Genomic DNA, 13106 nt, shown 5'->3' with positions numbered 1-13106 from the left:
AGCAAAAATATTCCTATTATGGGATGTTGAAATATGCGATCCATCTCCAGGTTGTATAATAGTATATACGTCCAAATCATGTTGTTTATCGAGTTATTGGTAATGGATACCAATCCATTGTGTCTAGCTCGAGTCCCGGTACCTATAGCGAGTGATCGGACCGAATTTGGATGAGCACCAGTTTCCGTTTCCGGTTTCCGGTTTGGGCGATCCGCTAATCGGCCACCAGATGGCGCTCTTGAACCGTTGGAGAGTTGAGAGGGGATCAACAGTAGATCTCAAGTCTCCGTGGGAGAAATATGATTGTGATCACAGATTTTTGAAATATTGATCTCAATGACGTGTTACGGCGTCATTGGCAGAATTAGCATGGCGGGGAATGACGAGTTAAGGTGTCCTTGGCGATTAAAGTGTTAATAGACAGGCCACGGAACCTGCAGATAAAAGAAAAAGTTAGGAGGCTTTCAATAGAAGAACTATAAAAAGTGATCAGGATCTTTGCACTAACATTAAAAGAGTTCAGCTTTCTCAGCAGGTAGATCCTCTGCTGACCTTTTTTAACAATGGACTCTGTATTTAAGTTGAACTTCAGTTTACAGTCAAACACAGTTCCCAGGTATTTGTACGATTCAACAATCTGGACGTCCTCGTCGTGAATTACACTAGCTACACTGGCTTGATGATCGGGGTTGTGTCTGAAGTCAATTATCATGTCCTTAGTCTTAGAGACATTGAGGCCCAAGTAATTCTCATCACACCAATTCACAAAGTCGCGAAGTACAGGTCCATGATCAGTTTCGGAGCGCTGCAGTAGGGATACCAGGACAGTGTCATCTGAAAACTTAACCAGATGCCTTTGGTCATGAAGCAATCTGCAGCTGTCCGTGTACATAATAAATAAAAGGGGAGACAAAACGCAACCTGTACTCCTGTTTATGCAGAATCCCTCCGTCTCTTTACCTCATCTGCTCAGCATGATAGATGAATTTGGCAGCCTGTCCGGCTTTAAGATCAACTGGCCAAAATCTGCTTTTCTTCCACTTAATGAGCCTGCGAAGGCTACCATCCTACCTGCAACCATACTTATTGTAACTGAGGGGTACAATTCCCTGACTGTATTGATAAGTATGGTATCATTAAACCACTACCGCTTTATGTACTTTAACTACTGGCCATACAGTACACAATATATGAATATGATGAACACTTCCCACAATGAAATCGGTTCCAGTCAAAGGTATTAATCAAGTATTTAATGGAGCAAAAGGTACATATGATACTTATATTACATTTGATTGCACTTGTAAGGCAAGTGAGTATTCGTAGGCAAATCAACACTGAATGTCCATTCTCTGGTTACGCAGGAGGCAAGTATACAACCTGGCTCTTAGGGAATTATATCTATGGTACACTTAATGATATAGCGGGATATACTGGAAGGGGTCCTCCCGGTTGTAAGCCGGCAGGGGGGGTAGGAGAGCTGTCGGTAGTAGAACGTCTGGTCAACGATATCTAGGGAGACTTCGAGTACAGAAGACAGTGCGATAGACTCTTGATCCGCAGACGAATACAGCTTGGTTCTCTTGTAGGCTGTAGCTCCACAGTGAAGAAAGCTAGGCGGCCTCAGGCTCTCTGAGCGCCGACTCGACCTTGACTCCTCTCGGGGGTAAATCCAACACTCACAGGCGTCGGCGATTATCTGCTCCACAAATCACAGTACCAAAGCAAATATATATTCCAGCCGCACAGGGCTATGCAGACGTCGGGTAGGTAATCCAGTGTACATGTCCATTCGGTCCTCGCCTAGATCTCCTCGGATGAAAGCGCCATGTGGTCGGCCCAGCCTGGATAACAATCTAGCTAACACGAGGAAGCGTTGGAGATGCTGGTCACTTTAGAACTCTAACCGCACGATGCACCATACACAATAGACTATTATTAACTTAATAGAAATACGTCGCACTCGACGGTACAGTGCCAAACTCTGACAATTCAGTTATTAATTCGCACGCGGTCTCAATGCTATTCTGGGGCCAAACAGGCCATACTTCACCGCACGTCGTATCGTGGGTGAGGCTTCACGTTGGTTACTAAGTTTCTGACTAAGTGCCTCTGTATTCACTTACGCCATATTTATATGCACGGTGAACAAATAGTGCCACTCTCATTTCTGTCGCCGTATCCCTGGGCAGGGCCGGGGCTAGTACAGACATGTCTTGTCGGTAACTTTGAACTTGACTCCGGGGGCTGGTCCCCTGGCGCCTGGTCCTTTGTCCAATAGGAGAATGAACTATTATGGGCTATAGTAGGCTAAAGGGATATTCCGTGTATATGTACAAGGAATATACAAGGGATATCAAACGATATACAAATACTATTCAATATATATCAACAAATAAATATATATACTCGGTTTAATCTGATCCTTCGTAACACTTATGGTGGAGCACTTTAAATGTCTCGGGATTGAAATATTCACCACTATTAGCCAGACGGTAAGGTATAATTACTCCAGCTTGGGTGACAGGATTACGAATGACTTCAACAGATGGTCCAAATAAAAAAAATCATTACAGGCCTGTGCGTCAATAATTTAAATGAATATTTTACCCAGAATTAACTTTATCAGCTCCATGCTCCCGTTACCTCCTCCTGTTGGTGACTGGCAGAAATTGCACTCTGCCTCATATAACTTCGTTTGGAACAATAAACGCCCGCGCTTGAAGAGATCAACTGCCCAAAGGAGTAAACTCGATGGGGGCTTAGCATTTCCAGACTTTAAATATTATTTTCAAGCTTTCTCTCTGAGACCTCTGATCACTTGGTTTGACGCTCAAGCAGCCGTATCTTGGCGACCATTGGAGGAGAAGATGGTGTCCCCATATAGACTTCAGGATATTGTGTATATCAACATATCAATTAAGCAATGCAAATTACGATTTGGCCCTCTTATCACACATGTGATCCAGACTTGGCATGACACCCAGTAAGTGGGTACTAACCGCCATCAATGGCACACGCATTACCCTCTATTTAATAACAATCTTCTCCTTATTGGACAACAACCTATTAGGTACCCTAGATGGGAAAAGAAAGGCATCCACACGTTGGGGGATATCTTCGATAACTCTGGTCTCCGCTCTTTCCAGGATCTATCCAACGGATATGATCTCCATGGAACCTCCTTTTTCTTTTATTTACAAATAAGAGCAGCTCTGAAGGCTCATGGCGTTCCATGGGACGTTCCACTAGTGCATCACCGCTTTCACAAATTATTTTATGACAAAGAGACATCGAGAGGCTTCGTTTCAGACTTTTATTGCCATTTACTTATGTCCTCGTATAAAGACCTCCCCCTGGATACAATTTGGAGAAAGGATGTCCCGGAGTTGGATATAGATTTTGATTGGGATGCAGTCTGGGAAAATGTTTGGCTATCCTCACGGAACCCAGATCATCAACAGATTCATCAAAATTTTGTTCATAGGACTTATTTAATCCCTAGACGATTTAATTGAATGGGTCTCAGACCTGACTCTCGATGTACCTTGTGTCCAAACGGTGCCACAGGAACATTTATGCATATGTACTGGGAATGCCCTCCTGTTGAGTTTTTTTGGGAAAATGTTACCTCTCAGCTCTCAGACATTTTCTCTCTGACCATACCTGTATCTCCTTCTGTATTGTTATTGAATGATGTCTCTCAATTACCGACCTATACACATGTGAAAAGACTCATTTTGGCCGGCCTCACAGCCGCAAAAAATGTATTCCCTCACGTTGGATTCACCCAGACAAACTCTGCCCGAAGGTATGGATTCTCACCTATCTTGATGTGATCTATCTGGAGATATCCACTGCACGTGTTATAGGGGTTAATGAATCTAACATCGCAATTTGGTTGGCTGCTGTGGCAAAGATAAAAGAACGCATATAAGTTTGGAAATATGTATTACTGAATAATGTATATTGTGTGTGACTCACGTTGAGGGCCTGGGGTGTGCGGGGGGAGAACGAGCGAGTGTCCATGTATATCGTTTTTATTTTTTTGCATAATTGATTATGTGTATGTTCTGGGCCCCCTTTGGCTCTGGGTGGGGGGGGGGGGGCCCTGGTTCAGGGCCTCAGCGGGTCATGGTGTTAAAGAGGCATGATGCTTTGACTCGTTGGGGCGCCGGACTCGGGGTCCTCGAGGGTTGGGGATCGTGGCTCCTGTATATGGAGATGGAGGGGGCTTGGGATGATCACTGTACAGTCGGTCTCAATTATTGTCTTGTCATGTTGTGTTAAGTTATTGTCCTGGGATGTCTTTTTATGTATTATTATTATTATTATTATTATTATTATTATTATTATTATTATTATTATTATTATTATTATTATTATTATTATTATTATTATTATTATTATTATTATTATTATTATTATTATTATTGTATTGTGATGTTTTGTTTCATGTTGGGGAAAATAATTTAATAAAAAGATTTGATAAAAAAAAATAAAAATACTGCCCAGTAGTGTAATGGATGTATAACCATTAGCTGACAGAGACCTAATCAGAGTTCTGGCCGGGTTCCGAGCAAACTGGAAAGCTGCGTACGCATTGGGACTAGTGCCTAGGCACAGCGTCATGTCTGAAGCACAGGAAATGAGCGTTTCACGTTTCCTGCTGTGGATAAATGAGCGAGGACATCATGTTTCCTGCTGTGGATAAATGAACAAGGACCTCACGTTTCCCGCTGTGGATGGTTAAAACTGAACTGCCACCACAGGACTTGGTAAGTCAGCTAATAGCGATGCATCAATTACACTACTGGACAGTATTTCATACCCCCTAATATAAAATAAATCTATCTGAACTATTCCTTTAAATCAGCAAGTTTCTTAGTTGACAAAGTCATGGATGTACAGCCCGCGTGTAGTCTTTTACCAACAAACTTGCAGTTCCGCGTTCGGGTTCTGCGATCTGATTGGCCACTGACGTACGCTCTCTCTACGCCCAAACAGCGCGTTACGCTAGTTCTGCCTCTAACACCGCCGGGGCTGCGATGGGAACAGCTAGGGTGGTCGTCAAGCTGGACCGCATACTCAAATGAGTGCACTTCCGTGAAAAGCTGCCCTTGACACAGATAGGCATGTTTTCATATTGTCACTGCATCGGCAGGGAAACTGCGACCGTTTAACAGTTAAAAACAAGCTTCTCAACGTCCATATCTTGGACTATGCAACCATCACGGAATGCTTATACAATTTAAAGCAAACCGTTGACAATTTGGACTTGAGTAATTTTTGGGTCATCACTTCAGCTCAAGGAAGAGCTGTATTGCTGCAGCTTTTCACGGCAGTGTACTCATTTGAGTATGCGGTCCAGCTTGACGACCACCCTAGCTGTTCCCATCGCAGCCCCGGCGGTGTTAGAGGCAGAACTAGCGTAACGCGCTGTTTGGGCGTAGAGAGAGCATACGTCAGTGGCCAATCAGATCGCAGAACCCGAACGCGGAACTGCAAGTTTGTTGGTAAGACTACACGCGTACAGCCCTTGTAAACATACAGTATGGAGAGTTCACAGTGTAGTATTGACAACAATCGTATTGTTCTTGGCTCGTCAGTGAGTCATGGTGTCAGTGAGTAATGGTGGCTCAACAATAATCTGCATTGCATTTTAGTTGCAAAAAGAAAAGAAAACACTAGTATTGTTAGAGCCAATTTACTGGTTTGGTGCATATGTCATATTTTATGTATTTGTTTGGGTTTCTGTATTTGTATACATTGTGTATGTACTATTGTATGCATTGTGCCTATGGAGTTGGGTTCATGGTGGCAGTTCCCTTTGCTGACCAATAGGTGGCTTACCTGGCTACTTAACACTTTGATCGCCATGGGTTAAATTCATAATTTACCATCCCTAGCCAGCTCTATTTTGTCTATGGAGAAGTTCCCCTTCTTTGCAGGGCTATAACTTTTTAAATTCTATTGCTAAATTGCCATTATTATGGCCCATTCAATGTCCTATATCCATTGTTCAGGGTGTAGCAACGTTAAACTTTTTCATTCACATATTCATACTAAAATATGGTCTAAAGTATAAGTATGTTTTTATCGTTTTCTGCAGCTTTCTCCAGAACTTGATTTATAGCTCCAAATGCATTATATTGATGATGAAATACAGTTTGATAGCAATCGGCGCGAGATAAAACATTTCAACTGGACGTGGTTCTAGAAGTTACTACGTATCATCTGATATTGACCGGATGGGCGAGGGGGCGTTTATAATTCCGTGGGCAGCGTTAGATGATTCATCCAGTGTGGGTCATATGATCATCATAGAAGTTTATATGGAACACGTTAGAATATAACGCTGCAACTCACGTGGCTTCCTCGCGCCGCTGGCAGATGAGCGTGGAACAGATTTTTTTCTATTATGGGATGGAGAAATGCCCGATCCATTTCCAGGTTGTATAATAGTATATACGTCCAAATCATGTTGTTTTTTCGAGTTATTTGCACCGATCGATGTTCACTGTGTCAAGACGGAGTCTCTCTAACGATAGCGAGTGCCCGGACGACTTATGGATGAGCACTTCCGGTTCACGGGGTCATTTCCTGTTGGCGATCTGCCGATCGGCCACCAGATGGCGCTCTTGAACCGCTAGAGAGTTGAGTGGAGCTTTGCAGTGTATCTCAGGGCTCCGGAGGGGAAATATGATTTCGATCACAGATTTTTGAAATATTGATATCAAAGACGAGTTACGGCGTCTTCGGCAGAATGAGCATGGCTAGGAATGACGTCTAAACACGTCATCGGCGACCATTGTTAATGAGGATGGTACTGATGACATGTTTGTAACCGGCAAGAGCCAACAGTTTTGACCGTTTGCATCAATGTGATTTTGTTTGTCGTTTATAGTGTTGGTTCACTGGGTAAGGTAGTACTGTTTACTTTATATATTACATGCAAATTGTGCATTTGGTAATTGTGTGGTGTAAATAAATCCACTGGTAAAGTATTATTGCAACGGACCTTGTGGACATTCTATCGTTGATCTGACGAGTGGCAACAGACGCGTCAATTACGTTCTAGCCAGTGTCTGTCAGCCTCCTCATGGCTTGTAGGTTTATTGTTTTTTAGTCACATGTTAATTCAAGCCTTTATAGGTATAATATCTAAATCACAGGAGACTGCAGTGTTTGATGAAGGTGAAATGTATCACAACAGCTTCCTAAGTGAAGTGTCTTGGTGCAGCAGAGATGTCCTGGCCTACAAATCCTGTTCTATAGACATAAGAAAGATCTGGAAGAATCTGATCATTATAATCTTAATACCGCTTCCAATGAAAATAATGACACAATACAACATTAGCTCGTTCAGCCCTAAAGATTAAAAAAAGAAAAAACGATTTAAAAGGTGTACATTTTAAGAGGAGTGACATGTTACCTGTTTGAGCTTGTAGCCTGCGAAGGTTGTAGCCACCTGGACCCACAAAACGAGCTCTTCTGGAGACAGGCACCCGGACGGTTTCTACAGGGACAATAAAAAGACATCTGAGACCAGGGCTCGATGTGTGGACATGGTTAAATGTGGTCCTCACATTGTTCCCTGCAGTGCATTCTCTCACCCTATTGGTCCTCACATTGTTCCCTGCATACTCTCTCACCCTATTGGTCCTCACATTGTTCCCTGCATACTCTCTCACCATATTGGTCCTCACATTGTCCCTGCATACTCTCACCCTATTGGTCCTCACATTGTTCCCTGCATACACTCTCACCCTATTGGTCCTCACATTGTTCCCTGCATACACTCTCACCCTATTGGTCCTCACATTGTTCCCTGCATACTCTCACCCTATTCAAGTTCAAGTTCTTTAATAGTTGTCATACAGAAGTACAGAATACTTTCATACAAAATGCTTCTTACTGTTACGCTCCAGAGACTGTGCTAGACAAGATAGTATCAAATAACATAATAACATAATATAGCATGAATTTAGAAGAAGAAAATGAGGGCACAGTGTTCGGTATAGACATATGTACAATGTTCTGAGTTACCATATAATATACAATACACAATACTATGCAGTGTACTAATGTACAGTACTATCTAGTGCAAAGCAGAAATGGGATGAGGTACAATTTTAGGTACAATTTACAGTAAGGTGTACGAGTTGTAGTGCAATCCTTCATCCATAAATATAAATATAAAGTGTGGGGAGTGGGTGCTACAGTGTGTTTGTTTAAAGTGGGTGTGTGCTATAAAGTGTGTGGAGTGGGTGCTACAGTGTGTTTGTTTAAAGTGGGTGTGTGCGTGTGGATGTGTGTGCTATGTGCGTTTGGTGGTTGTTGTTGTGTAGTGTTCATTCATTGTTCGTTTAGCAGCCTGATGGCCTGGGGATAGAAGCTTCTTCTGAGTCTTTCTGTGCTCGCCTTGAGACTCTCTTAGCCTTGCCCTTGCAACGCTTGTAGTAAATGTTCTGGAGGGTGGGGAGCCCCCCTCCAATTGTGCGTTCGGCTGAACGTGTCACTCTTTGTAGTCTGCTTCGGTCTTGTGCAGTGCTATTCCCAAACCAGGAGGTGATGTTGCCGGTCAAGATGCTCTCTATTGTACATGAGTAGAAGTTCTTAAGGATCTTCTGGCTGACTTGGAACTTCCTTAGGCGCCTGAGGAAGTAGAGGCGTTGTCGTGCCTTCTTCACAACACTGTCAATGTGTGTGGTCCATGTCAAGTCCTCGGATATGTAGGCTCCGAGGTACTTGAAGCTGTTGACTCTCTCAACCGGTGCCCCGTCGATGCTGAGGGGGCTGTAGTCCTTGACCCCCGACCTCCTGAAGTCCACAATCATCTCCTTTGTTTTGCTGACGTTGCTGACGTCCTCACATTGTTCCCTGCATACTCTCTCACCCTATTGGTCCTCACATTGTTCCCTGCATACTCTCTCACCCTATTGGTCCTCACATTGAACAGATCATTGTTCCCTGCATACTCTCACCCTATTGGTCCTCACATTGAACAGATCATTGTTCCCTGCAGTGCATACTCACCCTATTGGTCCTCACATTGAACAGATCATTGTTCCCTGCATACTCTCACCCTATTGGTCCTCACATTGAACAGATCATTGTTCCCTGCATACTCTCTCACGCTATTGGTCCTCACAGCAAACCCATACTCTCACCCTATTGGTCCTCACATTGAACAGGAGCGTGCAACAGACCACACAATGCAGTGGAAACTCACACGAGTCCAGATGACTGGAGCAGACACTACCAACTCACACAAGTCCAGATGACTGGTGCTGCAGACACTACCAACTCACACGAGTCCAGATGACTGGAGCAGACACTACCAACTCACACAAGTCCAGATGACTGGAGCAGACACTACCAACTCACACAAGTCCAGATGACTGGTGCAGACACTACCAACTCACACGAGTCCAGATGACTGGAGCAGACACTACCAACTCACACGAGTCCAGATGACTGGTGCAGACACTACCAACTCACACAAGTCCAGATGACTGGTGCAGACACTACCAACTCACACAAGTCCAGATGACTGGTGCAGACACTACCAACTCACACGAGTCCAGATGACTGGTGCAGACACTACCAACTCACACAAGTCCAGATGACTGGTGCATACACTACCAACTCACACAAGTCCAGATGACTGGTGCAGACACTACCAACTCACACGAGTCCAGATGACTGGTGCAGACACTACCAACTCACACGAGTCCAGATGACTGGTGCAGACGCTACCAATGTGAGTTTGCTCTGAAATACGTTATGTAAGGGATAATACACAACGAGGTGTGTGTGGTTATCGAAAGATAATGCAGAGCGCGAGGGCCAATTAACCCACGGGAGACATGACGACAGAAACACTGAAATGTCTACATTTGAAAGCCATCACAGCAGTGGAAATAAAGGTCTCCGTCTGTAAAGGTGAATTGACTTTCAGTCATCAGTCTTATTATTGTGTGTCAAAGAAAACAGACTGTTGAACCCAGACAGAGGTATGATGCTTAACTGAGACTGTTGAACCAAGACAGAGGTATGATGCTAACAAACACTGTTGAACCCAGACAGAGGTATGATGCTAACTGAGACTGTTGAACCCAGACAGAGGTATGATGCTAACAAACACTGTTGAACCCATATGATGCTAACTAAACTGTTGAAACCAGAATAGGTATGATGCTAACTAAGACTGTTGAACCCAGACAGAGGTATGATGCTAACTAAGACTGTTGAACCCAGAAAGAGGTATGATGCTAACTAAGACTGTTGAACCCAGAAAGAGGTATGATGCTAAGTTTGCTAACTAAGACTGTTGAACCCAGACAGGGGTATGATGCTAACAAAGACTGTTGAACCCAGAAAGAGGTATGATGCTAACTAAGACTGTTGAACCCAGAAAGAGGTATGATGCTAACAAAGACTGTTGAACCCAGAAAGAGGTATGATGCTAACTAAGACTGTTGAACCCAGAAAGAGGTATGTTACTAGCTAGGGGTCAATGGTACGTTTCAGTACGGGACCTTCGGCTCAGTACACGTTGTGTACCGAACGAATGCAATCACTTTATCACTTTAACCGCTAACGGAACACACATGCAGAACTTAATTCAAAACTCCAAGTTTACGGCATATAGAACGGACATTCATACACAGCAATGCGCCTCTGAACAAGGTGTGATAAACATGAAACAATCTTTTCCTTGGCATGAAACGGGAAATAGTAATCAAACCATTAGGGATCTGCATGACGCTTCTGTCTCTATTCATTATTCAATATCTACATTATTCAATATCTACAAGTTTTACCATGAGGGATGATTTACAATAAAGGGCTAAAAAGTGAAAAGTATGATACTTACATTCTTGAAGCTAGAACTCCCAAAATAGTGTTACCAGTTTACATAGCTTGCATACACCTTTGTCTCGAGGTTCCACAAGTTGATCAAATTATCTGTTCTGAACTCTCTGCCATCACACCATGGTTGTTGTTGATGTTGTTGTTACTATGTTCTTCAGTTAAATGAAAGTGGTGTTGCATGTCTCCTATTCGTCATGCAGTGCATTCAGGCCCACGCATCCAGGCCCAGGCATCCAGGCCCACGCGAGAAGCTGAGGGGAAGACAGCCGGGGGCTGTTCTTTTTCACAATATAATAAAAAAATTATTATAAGTCGATTATTAATTTGAATATAGAATATTCGTTGACAGGGGCGGCTGGGTGGCGCAGCGAACTAAGCGCTTGTCACCAACGCGAGAGACACTGGTATCGAATCCGGCTGTCAGCGTTGCCTCCGGCTTGGCCGGCCGTCATACTGGCTCAATTGGCAGAGTCAGCGGGAGGGAAGCCGGTGGGGTGGTATTCTGGTCGTTGTAAACAGCGACTCGGTCAGGGCGCCTGCACAGCGAGGGAGGGGGATGGTGAGGGTAGTGTGACCTCCCACACGTTACACCTCACCAATGAGAGTCCGCGCTGGCAGGTGAAAAGATGCTGCTGGCTGTCTCCTATGTCTCGGGGGCACATGCGAGCAACGACCAACGACTAAATTGGGATGGGAGAAATACACAGAAAAACAGGAGAAAAACTGGATAAAAAAAAGGGAATATTCATTGACAGCCCTACTTAAGTGGAACATGGAAAACCACATTCTGCAAACTTTCCTCCACTGTACCGGAATGAACCGTGAACCATGACTTCAAAACAGAGGTACGTACCGAACCGTGGTTTTTGTGTACCGTTACACCGCTAGTCAGTCGTTTTAAAATATATACGTAGGATATTGTTAAATAATGTTACTTCTTGGAAAGAATTATCTATAATCTAGATTATGGTAGATTGTACTTTTTCAGGTTTGCAGATATCTATTTTTAGGAAAATGTATATTTAGGGGCGGATATCTATTTTTAGGAACATCTATCTTTTAGGAACATCTATTTTTAGGGGCAGATATCTATTTTTAGGAACATCTATTTTTAGGGCCAGATATCTATTTTTAGGGCGAGATATCTATTTTTAACACATTGTCTGCCACGCAGTATGCCCATCCTTATGCCCAGTCTGCCAGTGCTGTAACCCTATGGAGATGTTTACCTTCTTTGCAGGGCTATAACATTTTAAATATTATAGCTATATCGATATTACTATGGCCCATTCAACATCGGGTATCTATCGTTCCGGATGTGGGAACGTTATATTTTTTCATTCATACATTGTCGTGTTAGTACCGTCGAGAATATACCGGCAAGTATGTTTTTAAGGTTTTCTGCAGTAATTCCTAAAACGCGAGTTATAGGCCCTGACGCATATGATAGATTATCGATTGGCGTTTTTTTCCTATACACGCTATATTAAAAAATTCAAATGTATATGATCGGTATACATTATGCTTCATCATGCGTGAAAGAAAGGGGGGGGGGGTCGTTTATAATTCCTTGATCGTCAGTAACGGCTTTATTTACTATGGGTTGATATTAGGGATGCTCGATATTGGCTTTTTTACCGATATTCCGATATTGTCCAACTCTTAATTTCCGATACCGATATCAACCGATACCGATATATGCAGGGTTTCCCCCCAAAAAAACGGAATCATTTCAGGTAACTAATAATTTCACTGGATGCATTCAAAAGGCTTTCTAAATGTAAGCATTATCTGTGCAAAATATGATAATTAAAAAAGTAAAAATTAACATACAAGTTGTTGAATTAAACCAACATGCATACTGTTTTTTTTGCTTTTTTTTTAACCGATACCGATATTTTCCGATATCACATTTTACTGCCGATATCGGCCGATAATATCGGTCGGCCGATAATATCGGACATCCCTAGTTGATATGTTGATCAGATGGATTGCCGTGAAATGAATAAACAATTGGGCTGAAAATAACGTTATATTCCTCTTACCGTTCGCCGATGAGACTGGAGGAAAGATATTCCAATTATTTGACATCGATCTGCTAGATCCATTTCCCGTTTGTACGACGCAATGAAAGCCGAAATCATATTGATTATTGCGTTTAGAAAGCGATTAGGGATGCACCGATATGAACATTTGCCACAGATACCGATACCGATTGTTCAACT

At 43.0% G+C, this 13106-nt stretch overlaps 1 protein-coding gene across 1 annotated transcript in view; it reads right to left on the bottom strand.

Moving 5' to 3' along the window:
* Positions 1-13106, bottom strand: part of pnpt1 (polyribonucleotide nucleotidyltransferase 1) — a 127872-nt gene that overhangs the window by 26122 nt on the left and 88644 nt on the right. Inside the window, exon 23 of the mRNA XM_084320028.1 lies at positions 7436-7519. Within this exon, the coding sequence (XP_084176154.1) occupies positions 7436-7519 (84 nt within the window). The remainder of the gene's footprint in view (positions 1-7435; positions 7520-13106) is intronic.

This window comes from Notolepis coatsorum (genome assembly GCF_963971535.1).
Source record: "Notolepis coatsorum genome assembly, chromosome: 8".
Taxonomy (NCBI): domain Eukaryota; kingdom Metazoa; phylum Chordata; class Actinopteri; order Aulopiformes; family Paralepididae; genus Notolepis; species Notolepis coatsorum.
Note: the sequence above shows the minus strand (reverse complement) of the source record. Positions and strands in the feature narration are given on the sequence as shown.